Genomic DNA, 21,469 nt, shown 5'->3' on the forward strand with positions numbered 1-21,469 from the left:
CAAGAATATCCCTACTAATTACTGACTGATGGGACAGGGTGTATTAGAGAACTTAGCAGGTTGCGTCCCAATACTGCAACGTTACTTTTACAGTGCGTCTCAGCTTGAGACGACATGAAACAGAGTCAATTCGTGGGTTGAGACTTGAGTGATCTTCAGATTTAAACTTAAAAAATTAGAGAGGACTTACTGAGAAAGAGCTGGAGGGAAAGCCTTGATGTGTGTGTGTGTGTGTGTGTGTGTGTGTGTGTGTGTGTATTGTATATGAAAATGTCTATAATCAACCAACTTCTGATTTAAACACTTAGGTACAGAATTGTACTTGCATCATTTCCAATACTTCTTCATAACTTTGAAAGCCTGGCTGAACCCATATACACATCATGAGAAAATATACATATTCATGACCATGGCATTAAAACCTGCTCTTTTACAATATACATGAAAGCTGTGGTTTTCCTGGTGATTCCCATCCAGACAGGAGCTGGTGTAGTTTTCTTGTCCATGTTCTCACCTTCTCTCAACTGAGTCTAAACATCTGTAGCATTCACATGGTCCCATATAGCCAGAGGTCCTGTACACACCGGGTAGAGAAATAAATAAATAAATAAATATATGTATATAAATATATGTACAGTAAGGGGTTATGCTGTTTCCATGGTAATATGGCCCAGTCATCATGGGCTGCAGGGAGCGGGGAGAGACAGCGTGTGGAGTCTTATTTTTTTTTTCCTGTTGACACTCTGTCCTGCTGTCTCGTTTGTGTGTGTGTGTGTGTGTGTGTGTGTGTGTGTGTGTGTGTGTGTGTGTGTGTTTAGATGTATATGTGTGCAGATGTATGTGTCTCAGAGAGGACGTGTTTGTCCTCTCTCGTTTTTTCTGGACAGGACACGTCACGTCCTAATGCCTGTGTGTCAGTCAATGAGTTCTCTGTATTTTGTCTCCTCCTTCAGGCTGACGCCGTCTCGTGGTCTCAGTCTCATGATTCGCCCACTGAACTCGTATCTCATTCTGTGTGTTTGTCTGTCCACAGCAACAAGGGGCGGCCACCACGGTGTACTGTGCCGTAGCTCCGGAGTTGGAGGGGTTGGGCGGCATGTACTTCAACAACTGCTTCCGCTGCGTGGCGTCCATCCAGGCCCAGGACCAGAGCAGCGCAGCCAACTTGTGGGAGCTGAGCGAGCGCCTGGTTGCAGAGAGGTCTGCAGGCATACAGGCCCTCTGATGGACAGAGGAGGAGGAGGAGGAGGAGGAGGAGGGAGACTAGCCAAACAGAATCAAAGAGGAAGGGTCACGTTGATGTCCATTTAGGTATGAACTGAAGAAAAGGTAACTGTACTCTGTCTGTACAATACAAGAGAGCTGCCAAACCACGGAAGTCCATCTGGATATGTCACGTCACTACGGGGGCTAAAACACACTACGTATACAGTATAGGAGGGGGTGTCATATACACTTTATTGAATAAATTAAAGTTTGAGTTGTGTTCAGCTCTGCTGTGGTAGTTTACAATGGGGGGGGATTCAGGAATCGCTTCAAGTCTGTTCTTTCTCTGTTTGTCTCTGCAACTCTCTCTTCTCGTTTTCACAACTGTCTATTTAAAAGAGCAAAGAAGCAGATGACCTGTCTTGCTAACAATACAATTTTACCTAATAAACATACACTCTATGGCGTATGCATCTGGTTCCAGCAATAGTGTCACTAAATGGCAAATATTGTGTCTTCCCGTTTAATGTCTGTATATTCAGTATCCTCTTGTCTAGTTCTACGTAGATGTTGATGTTTCCTATTGTGATACAGAGAGCGTTGTTTAATCTTTGTGCTAAATCTTTTTGGGCATAGAAGAAATTAGGAGTAATGGGCATGTGACACTCATGGATATATAAACACACATTATGGCTATATACATTATTCTGCAATAATTTTATTTCTTATCAATGTCCCTATTTGTTTTCTGTACAATATTTACAATATCCTGATTTCTGGGCATGTGCTAAAGGGGTATGGACATCATATTTTTTTTCTCTTTGCTATTGACTCAACCTACGTATTAATAATCTAAACTCTGGTCAGTCTAAATTACAATTTGGAGGTATGTCTGGGGTGATCCGTGTCCATTTGAATAGCAAATACAGATGGTGGAAAATCTTATTTCCAGAGTCCAGGATCTTTTAATTTCTGTGTTTCTTCCCTTGTTGTTGACGCAGAAGAATGTGAGTGATTTCAGTCTCCTGATATTATTTTATCATCGTTGTTTTAATATTTAACTCTGGCTTTTGGCTCGCCCTGGATTGGTTGCACTGAAGCCGCTGTTGGGACGCTTTTGAGACATTGTGCTTTATGGCAGTCTGGGTGCCGTAGGTTGCTCTTGAAACATCAGCATTCCAGTGTCATGATATCTGTAAAAGAAAACAAATGAGAGAGAACATTTAATAAAAATCTGTTTTGCAGTAACGTGGGTGTGAAATTCTTAGACACAGAAAGTGGAAGTCCATTCATTTGGAGGCCATTAGGGGGAGATATTTGTGTATCTGTGTGAAGTCTGACTCCTTCCTGAAAGCATCAACATTACACAGTGTGTTTGATGATACATTTAATAAAAAAAAAATAGCATTTTCTGCTTAGTTCATATGCTTTATGTCAGACCTGTGTACTAAGGTCAGATCAACCCGCGGATCCCACAGATGACCTTCACTCTCACACATGGATCATCAACTTCTGATAGATTCACCCCTCCAATCAGAAAAGCATCAGAATAACTCTCTTCTTCTATTTGGCCCACACATGAGCACACAAACACAACAACATTTCCTGCTTTTTTCATCTCTTTTTTTCCGTGTACACTCTGTCTCTTTTTTTATCTGACTTTTTTTCTGTCCGTCCTATGCAGACATACTGACACTCACAGTCAGTCAGAAACATGTCGTGCCTTTACACAGCTGTGGACTGTGCAGAAACTGATACCGGTGTCCTGTCCTGTTATAATCTGTACTGCAGCCAGAGTTCAGGTGTACAGGTTATCACTGTCCTTTCACATACCTGGAACAGAGATACAGCACACACACACACACACACACACACACACACACACACACACACACACACACACATTCTGCAAGAGCAGTTGGTGTCTCATATGTGCCCAACGAGGATACAATATACAATTTTATAAAACTGTCCAGAACCTGTCTCTCCTCTAAATCAACACACCTGTGTTTAGGTGCAGTGTGTTGCATACTGTAGCCACACTAAATAGGAGAAACAGCAATGTTAGCTACACCACCGCTACAATGCTAAAAATATTGATCATATTGAATGATAACAAAGGCTTCCCCCGGCCGCTGTCCTTGGTGCTGATTCATTCATGGCACTGTACGTCTGTCCCGGGTGAACAATCCATGGAAAAATTTGGCACACATGAGAATTTGCCTGCTTGTTAATCAATTATAGAGCACATTTTCACCATGTGCGTTCAGTCTGCAGACTCGACACGAGCCTGCATGAGAGACAACACTGTTCCTTTCCCTGGTGTCTGCCTGGTTCAGCTTTTAACAGACGTAGTCAGTGAGCAGAGTTAGCCATTTAGTTTCCCTCTTTCTGTTGTTAGTCCCCAGCCAGTTATTTAGATAGTCTGCTCCTGCTGTGTTTATTGTTTCCAACTGTAGACTTCCTGTTTGGCTGTGCCACCACTGAATATACTAAAAGACAATTCCTGCCTCATCTGGTCTCTCACGTTGGGTCTGACTCCTGCATAGTGTGTCACACTCCACTGCTACTGAAATATACATTTATTCAAAGGAATTTTAGGCGAAATAACTTCTTAAGATGGTTATTTTATTGCAGAGTCTCACAACCTGCGTCTGTGATGATCCTTAAGAGAGTAATTCCACACTTCTGTAATGTTTGCCCTCCTCTCTTCCATCTCCCTGCTAAAGGAGGAAGCCTCAATCCTAGAATAAAGTAACCATGAGAACAATGTCAGCTGTTTGTGACTATATATCAGGAAACTGACGCTAATGATGAAGGCTGTGTGCTGGAAACACATCAGTTTGACTTCTTAATCTTTCTGCTCAGTGCAGCTGCGAGTTCCTCAAAGTTCAAAGTGTTAACGTGCCCAGTCAGAATAACATCCGCAGGTACACCCACGTAAATTTGCGAGACATCATGATGCTCAGCCAAGCTTGCAGGTTTAGCTCATCAATGACAGCTATAGGAAACAGACAGCGTTTGAGGAAGCCTTCGATTGGAGGGGCGGACTCGAGACACAAAGGAGAACCTTCGGGAGAACAACAAACAACCAGACGTCTGCGCGGCCGGGCACTGCAGTGGCCGATCCATGGGTGTGTGCCTGAGTGAAGAGGGAGGGTCCTGCCTGGCTTTCATACAAAGTCCTATCGATCAGGCCCTATCGGAATCATCTGATAGCTAATCAATAAGCTACACTTCCTCTCAGCGAGCAGGGAGGAGAGAGAAGCGCGGCTCTCACAAGAGTAGGACCTTGATCCTTTGACCCCACAGTCACACACACACACACACACACACACACACACACACACACACACACACACACACACACACACACACACACTCTCTCTCTCTTTCTGTCTCTCTTCATTTCTCTGTCTCTTTATCTCTCTCTTACAATACTTATAATAACAGTACAAGATAGAATAATAACCGAAAGCCTGTGTAAACCAAATCACCAATATACATTAGAATGTTATTTTAATTAGTCGGATTTACAGTTGATTTTTTTTCCCTTCACTGAGTTCATTTCAATTTGGGCAGTAATTGTTTACGACTGACCATTTCATTTTCCATTATTGTTTTTATTTCTTCTTGTGATTAATTTCACCTCTCAAAGAATAATTATGAGAGAATTGATTTGATTATGCCTTTGTTCTACTTCTATTGGCTCCACTGACTGAGGGAATGCCATGTTGCCATTTCGAGCGGATATATTTAATGATCACAATCAATGTTAAAGCTCTCTCTAGACTCAACTAACTCAATAAATATCTGCCAGGAGGAAATTTACCATCTTACTACAGCAGGCAATAAAGTCTCTCTCTCTGTTCTCCCCTCCCCTCCCCCCTGCTCTCTTTCCATCCCACTCTTTTGAGGATGATATTGTGATTAAAACTGTTGATCAATTTTCATAAAGTACCACTGTAGAGTCGATGAAAATATTATTCCCTTTCAATATCTGCGCATGTGCTTTGCTTGGGAAGACAAAAGACAAATTATCATTCCCCCAGACTCCTTTGTACTTAATTAGTACATTTTAATAAAAGAGGAGAGTCTGCTTGTTGAAATAAAATCTAATTTTATAAGTCTTGTTTTGCAGATTCACAGGATAGGATGACAAAACCACTACAACTTCTGTGTGTGTGTGTGTGTGTGTGTGTGTGTGTGTGTGTGTGTGTGTGTGTGTGTGTGTGTGTGTGTGTGTGTGTGTGTGTGTGTGTGTGTTTGTGTGTGTGTGTGTGTGTGTGTGTGTGAGGCTTTAGAGGTGAAACAGTGTAGTGGGGCTGTCCCGTCTCGCCGTGCCGGATGCATTTCTCTCTGAGATGTAACGAACCAGTAGCACTAAAATAGACATCCTTTACTGTTTGGCACACTATTAAAACAACACACTGCTCAGAAACACGCTGCAAATAAGATGTGAATGTTTTTTTTTATGACAGGAAGTGTAGAATTTTAAGCAGTTTTCTCTTAGCAATGATGAAAGTTGTGTAATATGAAGACGTTGGAGCTGTTGGCACATGCTACAAAGTAGAAGTTTCTCTCCACTTCGGTGTGCTCTTTTATAAAGCAGCATTGATAACATTTGGATCCAGATAGCTGTGATTCAGTGAGCCTGTTCACTATCAAATGCACTTATTTCCCCCTGTAGATCAGCTTGTGCAATCTATAACTTTCTCTGTTTTTATTGAAGTCTCAACACGGCACCTTTGAGGAAATCCTTCCAGCCCCAAATCCCCAGCGTGTCCTCACCGCTAGACAGCATGACCTTGTAAACCCTGAGTTATTTTACTCACCCATTGTGTGAGGATAGAAAGAAAAGAGAGAGAGAAAGAGGAGGGATGGGGGGTGGGTAGAGAAAAAAAGAGCTCCTGCCTGTCACAGCTTTCAAACACAAAGAAAAATGAGCACTTGGGCTGAAGTACAATTATTAGCCCCTGTCTACAGATTCATCACACTATAGAGAGGGAGGGAGAGGGGGAGAGATACAGAGAGGAGTGAAGCAAGAGGTGGAGTCGAGGAAGGCAGAAAAAAAAGAGCTGTATAGGTATGGAAGATGGAAAGACAATGAGGAGAAAAAAAACAGAGGAAATAGCATATAGGGCTCTTACACTGTGATGGAAAACTGAGAGCGAACCAGGCGGGGTGCAAGGTGAAGCATGCAAAGCCACCGCAGAGTCGGGAGAAAAAAGAGGGGGAGGTTTTAGGGAAATAAAAGAGTGAGGAAAAGAGAAAGAGCAAGGCCGAGGTAAAGGAAGGTAAAATGAAATAAGAGGATTTGTCAGGCCAGTGGTTGGTGGCAGTAATAAAGCCCGCTAATCTGAGGGAGAACGCTTGGCTGCTCTCACACTGACTCTCTTGACGCCCCACTTTACCACCGGGCCAAGCCAAGGTCACACACACACACACACACACACACACACACACACACACACACACACACACTTCATGCATGTTTTCAGTCTGTCCCATCGCTCTTTTTGTAAATCAAGTGTGTTTGTGTGTGTCTCTTTCCACATTCCTCTAAATGTTTTGCCATCACTGCTGACCTCTCTCCTCTCCCCGCACATCTTTTTCTCTCTGCGTCACTCGTCTTCTTTTTAGGCCTCATCTCTGTCACAGACCCCCCCCCCCCCCCCCCCCTCAGCCATGTTGATAATGAAATCTCATTTTTCTCTGTTTCTTAACTGGCTCCGCTGTGTGAATCAATACCTATCAAAACCATTACATAAATACATCTGTCACAAGCAGATAGTAGAGTGGGGATGTAATGTGTCTGGTTAAGGCCACCATAGGGTGAAAGGAGATATGTTATATATGTGTGTGTGTGTGTGTGTGTGTGTGTGTGTGTGTGTGTGTGTGTGTGTGTGTGTTCGTTCTCAGAGGAAGCAAGTGTCATTTTGTGTGACCAGGTGTGTCAGGCGGAGAAAAAGGTTGTTATTGAGCTGCGATAAATGACGCATAACCTGGTGCACCGCTTACTTAGCCCCAGACCCCTGTTCTCTCTCTCTCTCTCTCTCTGTCTCTTTTCTGTCAGTCGGTGTGTGTGTTTGTGTATGTGTGTGTGTGTGTATATTTGAGATACACAAGAGAGGCATCTGGCTGTATGAAGCTGTATTATAGGTGTGTTTATATGACTGGGAGCTAGTTAATAGTCCTTAAAACTCTTAGAGCTGGGGTAATGTTTAGTGAAGTTACCTGAGTTTCAGTATCAACATGATGATACCTTATAATGCTTTTCTACTTAACCCCTTTTTAAAAACAACACATAACACACAAAGCCAAAACTTCTCACATGTTAAATGTTTCACACACGCAGCTGCATTAAATAGTCTAAAACAGGAAAAATGTTCATTTAAATCAGGCACTATCTGATCAAAGAATAAGTAAACAGTGTTATCTGACCAGACTTTCAGCGCCTGCTTTCAGTACTTGACAGTTTTCAATACTGTCACAAAACCATTTTGGTCTGTACCTCCAAAGAATTTAGGTTTATATCAACACACTCATACCTCCATGCAGCTCATTTACACTGTGTGTTTTGAAAAATATCGGCCTCTACGTTGACGGACAGCACGAGGAAACCAATGTCCTCTTCTGTCTCTAACCGGGGCCATCTGGAGCTGTTAAGAATGTATTTTCTTTCTATTGTTTCTCTCAAACACAATTTTTCTTGCACTGTTTTCTTGTTCTATTCTTTTCCCCTCATCAGCCTTTAGTATTGTCGTTGGCATTTCCGCACCTCACTTCTGTGATTGACGGTGTGATGCAGATTTACATGTCATGTTGAAATAGGACAATAACCTGCGCGCAGATAATCACCTCATTGAGAAACGCTCCGGCCTCTCTCCACTCACAATTACTATTGTGTATTTGATCATATAACCACTCTCCAACAATGCACTTAATGGGCTTATTGGCAGCGGACCAGAACTTGCTTGTAAATAAGCCTGATGGTGTTTGATTCTAATAAATTAGGCTCATATATGCAAACACGGTAAAATCATAACAATATCCAAATGTGTGTAGGCAGAGGTGCGGTGGCGACAGGCGGAGATTTATGCTGCTACCAACTGGCCGGCCTCATCACTCACTCAGCTATCTTCAACTTTTTTATTTGTTTAATTTCCAAATGTGATTGCTCCACCACTCCCAGTCATGCTGATAAATGCAAAGGATCATGGGTAGAGGAGGCCAAGATGAATACGTATAATTTTTCAACTGGACAAATTAAAAAAAAAAGAAGAAAGAAAAGAGAGAGAGAAAGGGCTGTACTAAGAGCTCTGAGGAGGAATAAAAGCCATTTCTGCCGGGACATGATGTAACCGAATACTATAAGGTAAATAAATGTAAAATCACACAGTGCATTTTCTCTCTGTCTCTCTCCCTAATTGGGGCTTTTTGGGTGAAAAGCCTTTTAACCAAATAAAAAACAAAGCCAAAATACACAGCGCTGAAGAGACTCAATGACCTCATAGCTAAATTTCTGTAATTTATTTACCTGCATAATGTGAGTTCCCACTGTTTTACTGTTTATACTGGGAGACATAACTCTCTAATGCGCAATGAAGGTTACACAGACGTCTTTTAAAATCTTAAAAATATAGTCAGTGACATTATTCTTTCATTAAACCTTAATTTACTCTTTACTCTCCTTGGCACGGGCATCCTGTGTCCACAGGACGGGTGACACAAAGCAGAGGAGCTACATTAAAAAAAAGAAGACAAACAATAAAACATACCTGAAGTAAAAGATAAGGCTCAATAAATTAAGTTACAGTAAACAGCAATACATTTAATGAGCAATAAATACATGTAAGCACAAGAATATAGGCTAAAAGCCTAATTAACGACGACGACAACCTGGTTTATAAGAAGAGACTGTTAATAAGAGAAAGACGGTGGTAGGAAGGACAGAAGTGTGTGTGTTCATGTGAAGAGCAACAGTGTGTGTGTCTATATTATAAATGGAAGGGAGTCACCTCTCAAAAACACACTCACATACCTACGAGATTAATTACAAGTACCGTGAATCACTGTGCAATTAATTAACTCATCCTTAGTAATGAGTGTGTGTGTGTGTGTGTGAACTGTGCGTACTGTGTGTCACACAGACAGCCCCTCCATCTCTCCACCTCTCGCCCTGTCCCCTCTCTAATTGCTTCCCTCTCTATTAAAATGCAGTCTGCTGTGACATCACTCAACCCTCTGTTAGAGCAGGCCAGGGCACTGGGCAAATCACACACACACACACACACACACACACGAACACACACATAGGTACATAGAGGTTTTTTTTTATAGTGCATGGTTTGTGTGGATTTAGGGGAAGATTTGGGATGCTGAGAGAAAACGAGAGATTTTGTCTCCTTAAAGGTGGATCGAGGCTCAGAGTCGGCCAACAGAGTAAACCTGCGTGTGTACGTGTGTGTGTGTGTGTGTGTGTGTGTGTGTGTGTGTGTGTGTGTGTGTGTGTGTGTGTGTGTGTGTGTGTGTGTGTGTGTGTGTGTGTGTGTGTGTGTGTGTGTGTGTGTGTGTGTCACTGGAAACGGGAACACCGACTGGACTGCAGCTAAGTCTGGATAGACTGATGCGTTACTGTGTGTGTGTGTGTGTGTGTGTGTGTGTGTGTGTGTGTGTGTGTGTGTGGTTGGCCTGGATCACAATGATTGTTTATTAGCTTTCAGGGGAATTATATTGTGGCGATAAGATCACATCGTGTTATTGTTTTAAAAGATTCTATTTCCAAATTAAATACTATTTGTCGAAACTAAAAAAATGAGTGATTGAAGTCATCAGTTTGTTGCATGTATATACAGTATATGTGAATTTACACATTATGTACACATTATTATCTTATAAGTTATCTTTTATATACACTGGACTGTTCATCACAAAAACTGAGTAGAAAACTAGTTTTATCTTTGTCTAATATGGACTTTAATGTCTGAAATGAGGTGATGGGAAATCAGATGAACTCACCTTTTCCATATCCTGATATATATCACTCAGAGGAATATTTGTATTTGTATAATGTTGTTTGGCAGGTAGTAAAGCCTGCAGTATGTGAATGTTCTCTTCAAGGCACATTACTGTGTGTCCATCTGTATGGAGTGAATACATACTTTATATAGACTAACACATAATAGTGCATGTATTGGGTCAAAGTACAAAACTGCATCAATTGAAGTGATATTTATTCACCTTTCGATTCTGATTCACCCAAATACAAGATGAAAAACACGACAATAAACCAGCAAGTAATGTCTGACGCCCCCTCCCCACTCTCTTTCTCTCATTCTCTCTCTCAGAGCTAATCTGATTGGTGCATAAATCATGCTGACATCAGCACGGGTGGAAGTTGGCCTACTCCCACACACACACACACACACACACACACACACACACACACACACACACACACTCACACAGAACACACACACACACAGACTGAGGCTCCGCGGTGAGGTGAGAGCAGCGGCGTGCTCCACGATGATCATGAGGACAGTGGATAACAGATCTCTCTTTTATCATTCCCTGACTTTCCCTGACATTTAAAAAGCCATTAACACCACTGAGATTCACCCTCGTGTACATTTCATATGGAAGCACCCCCCCAACACACACACACGCTCCTTTTACACAGACACACATACATGCTTGCTTGCCACTCACTCACACGGTTTCTACAAAAGAGTGTGTGTGTGTGTGTGTGGGGGGGGGTGATCTCAGTGATAACACAAAGCCCAAATGACACAGACAGAGCAGTGAATTATACCTTAATAAGCTTTTCACACCTGCCCTCCTTTTCTCTAAGATTAAAGAAAAGAGATCCAGCCCACCGCTGGTGTATTTTAATAGTGGTAAGACACAGCTAGTGATACACTTATTGATCCCCTGTTGAAATCAATGAGGATTTGGGGCATTGATATCCTTGATCAGAATGCAGTCCTCCCCCTCGACGTGGTGACAAATGGACAGTAAGTGGCTGTTGTCTTGGAGTGACTGCCTTTGTGAATGGTAATTATCCACCAATTCAGCCATATATACATGGGTATACTGTAAACACTAACAGCATAATAGTATTTGCTGCTGAGCACTGTATTAATTTATGGCCCATTATTGTAAAGCCCATCGTTACAATGCAAGGGAGCATTTATTGTAATCAGAGGACTGATACAGAATGGAAGCACAGCTAATGTATGTAATGTACTCACAAGCAGTCCGCCTGACAAAACTGTGTGGTAGCTAATGCAGCGAATGACATACGGCCTCACTCTTTGTTGTTAGCATTTATTAGCGGCGAACGGAGTGCGAAACAGCTATCGACTAATTATATTCCATTGTGTCTGCGTGGAAAACAAGAAGCAGACATGCTCCGCAGTGATACAATGGTCACCCCACCACTTAATCTGCAGGATATTAACATGAAACTGAAACTAGGCGCGTGGCTCGGCTGGGCCTGCAGTATGAGTCATGACTGGCAGTGATATATGGCAGATACAGATATTGAGCTCAGTCATTTAAATGCATGTTATTGTAATTCTGCAGATGGCGGAGGCACTTTTGGTGATTATGGATTGGACCTTTTTAAACTCCTTTGAAAACTGCTCTAAATCTTACGCCCCCCCTGGGGGGAGTACAGAGACGTTTAGAAGACCGGAGACATGTTTGCATTTGGAAAATCATGAGAGGGGAAAAGGGAGGAGAGACAAAGTCAAAGAGGGCTGTAGGGAAGGGTTGACTCTTGGTTTGAGGCAGTAGGGGTCACGGGTGGGAAATAACTGGCATATTCAGAGATAAAAGGGGGAAAAATTATATGAGGTGGATCTTTGAAATATTCAGACACATCTAATGTCAAGAAGAGAGGCAAAAATACTCGACTTTTGAAGAGAGAGAAAGGTTCGAAGCACTGTTCGATGTCTGTAAAACATACTCCCCCAGCAGTGTTTTTATTTTTCATTCTGTGTATGTATCTGCCCCTGAGAAGGTATTGCAGAATGAATGTTTTTTTTAGTTTAGGGCGGCTGAGGCTTGGAGCATGTGTTCGAAACAACAGCTAGATTCTGGGTAAATACTTTACAGAGTGCAAGAGAAGAGGAGGAGGAGGAGGAGGAAGAGGAGGAGGAGGAGGAGGAGGAGGAGAAAAGCATCTAAACAAAGAAAGTCCCATTCTCTCTATCATCTCCTGTGAAGGTCTGCTCAGCTGAAGATACGGCACTGACAGAGTTTGACTTGCTCTGTTTAATGCTGCAGGCCTGCGACTCTAGATAGTAGGTGTACTTACTCACATCGGTTTTCATCATGTGTGAGAAAGTTTGGCATTAATTCACATCTCCGATATTAGAGTTTCCACTCACGCTGATATGCGGCCGCGTTTATCTTTGCTCATGAGCATAATGAGCTCAAAGACTGAAGATGCTCCCCACAGAGTGATGCGTTGTTTATCATTCCTTCTCCACTTGACTTCCATTTTGTCTATCATCCTCCTCTGCGCATCATTTTGTATTCAGCGCAGTGTTATACACTAGTGTCGGGTCTCTGTTGTGCTGTGTTGCAGAGGAGTGTAATGCACTGGGTCTCAACCCGTGTCCATCACTCTGCCCGGTGTAAGTCAGGCGGACAGCCAGACAACCTCCCACCAGAGAGAAATAGATGAATGGCGGGATTTGGAAGAGATGCACAACAAGAAGGGGGGGCTGCTATGACTCAGAGCATCGCTGCTACGTCAAAAGTGGATTCGAAAATTGTTTGGAGAAAGAAAGAGAGACGGAAGGTGAAAGAGGGGAGGGGAGGGGTACAGAAAGAAAGGAAGAGAGAAAGAGGAGTGTCACAGAGATGTAATCATGAATGGCTATGAGAGAGTGAGTGAGCAGGTTAGAGAGGAGGAGAGACCCAGTGAGTTATGGGAGAGGTAGAGTGAGTGAGATGGTGGAGAGAGAGAGAGCAGCGAGACAGACAGGATGAGTTATAGACCCAGAGAGGAAGAGAGAGCTTTCACACATGGAGACGGCCTGGTGATTTAGGGCTAAAGGACACTGAGACAAGCTCTGCTGCGAAAGGTGATAGACCTAAGGAGTAGTAACAGATCCACTGCAACGCTACAGCCTCAGCACTGGAGCATCTGTGCCTCCTCTCTTATCTTATCTACACAAGCATTCATGCACCACATGTTATGAGGACTACAGCATCACGAGAGCACTTCACAACACTTCAAATGAGAGCTCATGTTTATCTTGTGTATCGGGAGGAAATGATAATGTACACACACAGTCCTAAGGACAAAATACAAAATGGAAAGAAAAAACCTAATTACCACTAAAAATACCGGCAAGGCCTTTAGACTAAACAACAAAATAGGTCATTTGTCTTTTCTGCTTTTCTGATCTGAACTCCTTCTGTGCCTTCTAAAACACATATGACCATTACAAAAGTTATTCTTAAGCTAAAGCTTTGGATAGGTTTAAGGTTAGGGCATGATTGTGGTCATGATTAAAAGAGGAACTGCTTGGTCAAAGTGGCTGTCCAACGATTTCGTATTGCTCTTCAAAGTTGGGGGGCTTGGAAGCAGCAGGGATCCAGCTACTCTTGCATTGCAATTCGTGTCTTTCATTAAACACCCACGTCTTTCAAACTCCACGCCCCCAGTTCGTAATGTCGTCTTTTTGTTGAAAGTTCAGTCTGAGATAGCCTTGTGACACCTTCAGGGATATGTTTTAGACTAGAAAGCTCCTCCAGAGCCACAGAACAGTGTAAAGCTGTTTCTACAAGCTGAGTACTACGACTCATGACAACTAAAGTAAATTCTTCCTAAGAGGTTTTTGCAGTCAAGGACCAATGTTTACGTTTTTCTGGTGAGAACAGTCCCAAAAATACAGCTTTGCCAGAGCACATGCTCAGCAACCTCACTGGCCTAGCACTACAGAAACATTGTTTACCTTTAAACACCATTACAGTCAAGTAAACCCGTCGTATTTACATCAGTGTGTGTGTGTGTGTGTGTGTGTGTTGGTACAGAGACCAGCACTTTCATAGCTGCAGGTATTTGTATGGCAGCGTGGTCGTGTCCATATTTGGGCGGTGTGAGGCGGTCACTAATCCATCTGACCTTCTGGCTCATTTGCATGCGTTGCCCCCCCCCCCCGACTGAGAGATGCCATGACCTTTATTAGCTAATTAAGAAACATAACAGAAATAAACCTGACAGAATGGGAATGGACATGCACACACACACATACACACTGAAACATGCACACACTCTCAGCGTGGTTGCCGACAGAATGAGGATGGGGAGAAAAGGGAGCAGACAGGAGGCAGACTGGAAGAAGAGACACGAGCTGAGAGAAATTTGGATTTCTGTATCAGATGGAACCACGGCTACATTTCCACATACGACTGTGTGCAGATTCCCTGTAATATTCTCTGTAACAGCGAGTCCCTTTGGAGGAAGTGTTACCCCACACACACTCTTAATCGTTACATTTGCCAGCAGACATTCAAGCATTATAGTATTATAGAAGTAGTTTCTCTTAATCACATACTGAGCTCCTTTAAATCTCTGCGCAAAGGAATAAGAGAAGTAAATCTCTCTGTCTCCGCTGTCTGCTGCCACTTAAGTGTAGTCGGCCTCTTGTTCTCTCCTCCCTCTCCCACTAAGGAGTCATAATAAGCTGCTAGACCCCCCAGGCTACAGAAGGAGGGTGTGTGTGTGTGAGAGAGAGTGTGTTCCCTAACACCACAGACAGACAGCAGCAAGACAAACCAGGGTGTATGAATACAAACACACAACCACAGCTACATACACATACACCCAAAACATGCCTACAAATGTCTGCACGCGTTTGCTTCGACACAAATATTTGAACACAGGCACATACACACTTGGATATACACACACACACACACACAGAGATGCACAAATTGGGGGTGTTATCTCCCACACCTTCCCAGTGTTCATTGTGCGTTAATCTGAGCAGTAATCTGCAAAGTGGGCAGATTATCATCTGACAAGCACCATTTTGAGGTTTGTAGGATTACGCAATCAATTGCCCTCCTACAGTACAGCACAGGGCTGAAGATACAATGTAAACACACACACACGCACACACACACTTAATGCTGACACTACTAAAACAGTCAGGGGCTGACATACTTTATTTAATGTGCAGTTTCTTTGCGCACTTCTGTCACTTGTATTATGTGGCACTAACTTTCGCAAAATATTTCATAACGCAGACTGAAACCTATATTATGATACTTTACACAGATTCATTAAAAAAATTACTGAAATAACAAAAAAACCCACACGTTATTCATTTCAAAACACCCACGGTTTCCATGACACCTGCAGAGAAAATGAGCAAGACAAAAAAGGGGAGGAAGGTGAGCGATTACGAGAAACTGAGAAACATGAATGAATGGATGGATGGAAAAATGAGGCAGATTGAAGGCTGCGACCTCTCAGTGCTACAGTGTGTCACTCTGTCTCTGTCACCATGACAGGTCTGCAACAGTGGGGAACCCTGAACAGCTCGGTCCACACTGCTGCACACAGGGGCTTCACACGCTGACAGACAGAGCCAAGGGCTGTCCTGTCCACAGCATATCACAGTCTGCAGCGAGGCCCTACAGTCCGACTGCCTGTCTAACAGCCCACCCTCCTGTTTCCATCACCTACATGTACACGGAGCGTTTTGATATAGAATATGTGTTGATACGACAGCATGCACTATTTCTGTAAGTGAAAGTTATGATGTCTGTACTCATTTTGAGAAATCCGAAGCTGAGCTGTTCAAATTAGATTTTATTTTCTTTCCTGACTGTCGAGTGGGACACCAGAGGGTTCTGTATGTCTGTGACTGACTGATAACTCATTTCTGAGCTGTGCGGTGAAATCAATGTGAGAAAGTGCAACAAATTGCCTTGTTACAGTTTGTTGTTCAATATCACACTGAGAGGAGGGGCTCACACACCTTTACTCCAGCTTTCCCTCTGGAAATTTGTAAGTTATAAGTTTAACTATTTATTTTTGGAGCCTGCCAATGATATTGTCACTGAGTTGCAGCGAGTAACAGCTCTGAAGCAAATTCTTTGTTAAGCCTATAATGTTCACTTTTGTTGACACTGTGTCAGAGAGTTGACTCAACTCTATGACAATGTCTGAGTTCTTCATTGTTGTATTAGTTTGAATTGAGACGTGTTTCCAGTCGTGGCGTTCCAGTGCAGCACCACCACTAACTATGGTTATGCTTATTGTGGTTGAAGTGTACATCGTCTCTCTGTTGCCTTTCAGTGCAGATTTTCTTAGTGTTTTCTAGTCTGAGTCTGATTCTGGAGCTGTGGCAGGAAGGTGTGCAGTGATTGTGTGGGTTTTCACCTACATCAAAGATGTTGAAAACAAACATTGCTGACCTGGTTTTCATTATTAATTCTCGCTTTCTCAAATGTAGAGAGGGGGACAAAGAGGGAGGAAAGACAGGAGGTTATGAAAGGTGAGCTGTCGTCTATTAACAAAATGTTTAGTCAGATATAATGTTTTGTGTTCCTTCCATTCTGATGGAGCCATCGTAGGGATCCATCAGACATCACCAAGGTAAAGATGTGAAGTAAAGCTGGATAGACCTTTTCAGGTGTTGCCAATAACATCACTAATTGCTGAAACTGAAGCTCATTAGAAACAAATGTCTGCTATGAAAAAAAGTGTGTGTGTATCAGGATGAAACGATAATGTGCACATACGGTCCTGTGTCCACATGAGAATGACTAGAAAACAAGAGTGCTCAGATTCTAGCAAGGCTGCTAAGATTAAGGTTCGCAAGATTTACTCAGAAAGTAAAACAGTTTCTGACTTCAAAAAGGGGGCATGACAGAAAAAGTTTAGGAACCGGTTTAGATAAAGATACACTAAACTTTATTGATCCCAGAGGGGAAACTGGCTCATTTCAGTGGCACATGTAAAGACCATGTATGGTTTTAAGAAAATGTATTTGTCTATGCGTTCCGTCTGTTTATGATACTGTACGTCTGCCTCTTTGTGCTGCATGTTCTCCCGTGTTTGTCTGGATTTGCCACTGTGCCTCCGTAGTGTGATGGCTGAGGCTGTGATTTTTATCCTCCCAACATTCCAGTAAATACTCAGACAAAACGCAGCGCACTCCGAGGAGCCTCAGGCCAGGGCAATCAATCAGGGAGAAAACAACACGGAGATCGGGCAGTTTCTGCTCCATAAAACAGCCTTCAGAACAACAGCAGCCATTCAGTGTCTGGGATGTAGAATTAATACTCTCGCTTTCTCTTTCTGCGTTTTTGCCGCCATCCTCCCTCTCAATCACTATATCAAAAAGTGTCACAAATCCTGCGGTGAGAGCTGACAGAAAACAATATTTGTGACGGTGCGTCTTCTTTACTATATAATTTACCCAGCGGGTCGTCTGCACAACCCGCCGAGTGTTCCCCAAGAAAACCTGGAGGCGGATGAGAGGTAATGAATCTGTAACAACTCCAAACCAAAACCAGAGCTGGAATCCTGAACCCCTGTAATGCAACGAAAGTCAGCAGAGTGTTTTCTTTACGTACAGGCTATAGGATCAGGGATAATGTTGTATAAATATTTGATGGTTTCCTAGCAGGGTCTTATATGGCTGAGAGAGTGCAGCATTAAGCTTGATGATCAAGGAGAACTTCAAGGCATGCTTTCACACACGCAATCACAAAGACACATGCACATGCAGACACACACAGAAACAGCAATGCATGCATGCAATTACGTATGGCCAACATGCACATTAACAACAACGCACGCACAAATATCCATCTACACACACACACACACACACATATGCAGACTGCTCTGTCTGTCTGTCTCCCACTGCACTGCATTGGGTTTCACTTTCAGCGTGTGCTTGGTTTACAGATGTTGATCATGTCTCGCTGAGCTTGCAGTGAAAAGACAGATTCTTTACATCTTTGAGACCACTGCTACTCTCACACAGCAACTTGTTATGCTTTGACGGAAACTGTAGAAAAGCTTTGAATGTCTGCACAAGCTGCGAACATTAGTAGACCACTGTGAAGTTTTGTTAATGCACTACTTTGTACTCTGTACTGGAAGACATGAAAAAACGTTTTTGTTTTGGCTCTGCTTGAAACTGGTCTTTAGAAAGGTTGTTGACCAATATGACAATATATTTCCTCTAGTATAGAGGGAGATTAGCGTTGCCAGAAAGACTGTGTTAAATTGCTGAGCTGTTATGGCTGCCCCCTCTACACCTCACAAGTGTCCAAATTTTTCTCCATCTAGCAAGTGTGAAATGTCAGCCGGTGTATAATCTTACAGCGATCAACCCGACTGAGAGCAGAGAGACAAAGAGTGTTTTTCTCCTTCAGAGACGTATGCAGATGGCAACTGATGTATGATATTAACCTTTGCTATCCTAACTCCTGTCTATACCCCCCCCCCCCCCCACACACACACACACACACACACACACGCATGGCATACTAATCATATTGATCCTCCTTTAGAAAGACAGCCCTGTCGTTTTTCTCCCCCCTGGTCAAAATCTGTCTGTGAGTAGTTAGGAAATGATGCAAAATCATCTCATATTTTATTTCGGAAGTCAAGATATATTATAAGCATGTAATAACTTTTCCCGAGTGTCCCAAAGTAAGTAAACCTGCCATATGTGCGGCATATTTTACACAAATTAATTTGACAAATGTGTCAGTCCTCGAGTATTTTCCTTTGGATTGCTTGTCAGTGGCAACATTTTTTAGACAAATGGGCTCCTCGGGTTTTAGTGTCGCTCCTCTCTTTGTCTTCTGAATCGTCAGTTTTAGCGAGGAAAGAAAAAATCAAAAAAAGAGCAGAGGGAGGATGAGAGAGGAGGCAAAGTATGAAAATAAATTGGCACAGAGGGATGAGAGTGAGATATCAGAAAGACTGGATGGTGAGGGATGAATGAAATAGAGTATCAGACATGCTGCGGTCTCTGAGGTCAGGGTCTATATCACTCTTCGCTTCTGAAACAACAACCACCACAACGAGCACCAGGGAGCCAACCAATCTGGGCTACTGCATTGTTCACTATCTGCTGAAGAAAACAGCTCGGGTCTCTCTCTCTCTTTCTTACACACTCACACAATCACTCCTCACTTCATATCTGGAGAGAGAGAATAGAGCGTGTTCCTTATTGTCCCCTTAGTGGTGATGTGGGGGTGTGTGTTAGGGCTTGATTGTTACTGGTTTACATAAGGGTATTAAACTCTCGCATAGCCCTATCTATCTGAGCCAGGCAGATATATTTGTGTTGTGGCTCCTTTATGCATTTGTTATTTCCAAAGAGGATTGGGATGCACCAGTGGAAGAGAGGATAGATAGCCTGCTGATATTACCCTCTTCCTCTCTCCCTCGCTTCCTCCCTTTTCCTCTAAAAACCAAACTCTTGTGCGTTTGTGAGTGTGTACATGTGTGTGATTATCTGTGTGTGTGTGTGTGTGTGTGTGTGTGTGTGTGTGTGTGTGTGTTTGTGTATTGCCTCCAGAAACAAAAGCGGGTAATTAATTAAAGAGAAGTGCACTTTGTCGCCATTGTCCTGTTCAACAACTCTAACAGTGTTCAGCAAAACAGCATTCAGTGATATTATTCGTAATAATAGCTGTTGTTTCAATCTGAAATGGTCTGAAATTAGGGATGTATTAGCTAAACATTGTGTAGATGCATTTAGCTAAACCAACATAATGAGCAGAGAAAGGTTTGCTGTCTATTTACAAGTCAAACAAGAACATATTGCACAGGACATGAACGCAAGTGGTTCTTTACTTGAGTATTACCATTTGTGTCTTTCTTATTTCTGCTTCTTGGATATATGTCTAGTTTTTACACCACTGCATTGTTACTAGTTACTTTAGATTGATTCAGATTTATACAAAACAAATGATCAGCGTATAAAGTATGATTCATTGTCACAGATTAAACTACCCAACAGTGTATAAAGTAGTTGAAATTAGCTAATTAAAAATGTTGTGTACATGATAATGCATCAGTAATTATTAGATAGTAAACATTGCTGGACAATAACACATAACTTAGTGACGTGATAACTAATCCCAGTAACACTTTGTCACTTCCACGTTTTGATGGAGGGTTAAATGTTTCTTTTCTGCGGGTTCAGTGGACAGACTGGTCCAGGAAGTGTTGCCTTGGTGCAGCGTTTGGGGACTAACAGGCTTGCTAACGCCTCGGGTAAGAATTCAGAAATGAAATGCGACGTGTGAGTGTGGAGGCTTTGGAAACGAATGTAACGACTAATGTAAATTGCTGTAGAGTAATTAGGAAATTAGTTTAATTACTTTTTCAACATTTTGTAATTAACTTGCCCAACAATGGCTGTAATATAATACATATAATAAAAAAAAAACAACCACTCTGCCAGCATGTCCTCCAAATTGAGGAAACAAAATAAGTCGTTGGCCCACGCCCTCTAGAGTGACACATATAAGCATTTTCTGATCTGATGCTACTATCGACAGGATGACATTGCTGGTTCAAATATATCTCCTCCTACCTCCTCCTTTGCTCCTTACAGACAATTCCAAGAGGGCTTTGTCCCTTGAATGTAGTCATTTTTGCTGGAATGACTGATGCTCTTGTTTTTCCCAGGAGGTCAGTCTCCATTCTGCATTTGAAGTGCTTTTCATGTTTACATTAAAAATTCTGAATGCAGGACATTTACTTGTAATTGAGCATTTCCACATTGCGGTATTGCTACTTTCACTTAAGTAAAGGGTCTTGATACTACATCCACCACTGATATATACAAATATATCTGAAATTCTAAGCCTGAAATCAATTCTGAATTGCATCTTTAACGTGCACATCCCTGAGAGGGCTGCTGTTATTTTGAGAACTCCCCAATCTGCATGTGTCTGAGCGCTTCTGAGGATCAGGCAGGAGAGGTTAAATCAAAGTGGAGTCAATAACTTCATCCCTCCCTCCTGGTCTGCTGTGCTGTGCTGCTGGGAACGCCTGCTGCTCGCTCTCTGGCTCGTGAAAGAGGAGGACAGGATGGGGTTCAACACTTTCACAAACACTAAAGGAGGGAAGAGTCGTGCTGCTAATACAGAGGATGATCTAAGACTCTGGCACGCAGATATAGAGACACACATTTATCCACACACACATGCAGAGAGAAAGGCTTCCTTACTGTGTCTGAGAATGATAATG

At 42.5% G+C, this 21,469-nt stretch overlaps 1 protein-coding gene across 2 annotated transcripts in view; it reads left to right on the forward strand.

The window, feature by feature from the left end:
- Positions 1-2,454, forward strand: part of wwox (WW domain containing oxidoreductase) — a 123,327-nt gene extending 120,873 nt beyond the window's left edge. Inside the window, exon 10 of one of the 2 annotated variants that reach the window (XM_070907749.1) lies at positions 1,034-2,454. In XM_070907749.1, coding sequence (XP_070763850.1) covers positions 1,034-1,311 — 278 coding nt within the window. In that variant the 3' untranslated portion in view covers positions 1,312-2,454. The remainder of the gene's footprint in view (positions 1-1,033) is intronic. The other variant, XM_070907750.1, reaches the window with a different exon arrangement.
- The last annotated feature ends 19,015 nt before the right edge of the window (positions 2,455-21,469 follow it).

Source organism: Enoplosus armatus, chromosome 6 (assembly GCF_043641665.1).
Source record: "Enoplosus armatus isolate fEnoArm2 chromosome 6, fEnoArm2.hap1, whole genome shotgun sequence".
Classification (NCBI taxonomy): domain Eukaryota; kingdom Metazoa; phylum Chordata; class Actinopteri; order Centrarchiformes; family Enoplosidae; genus Enoplosus; species Enoplosus armatus.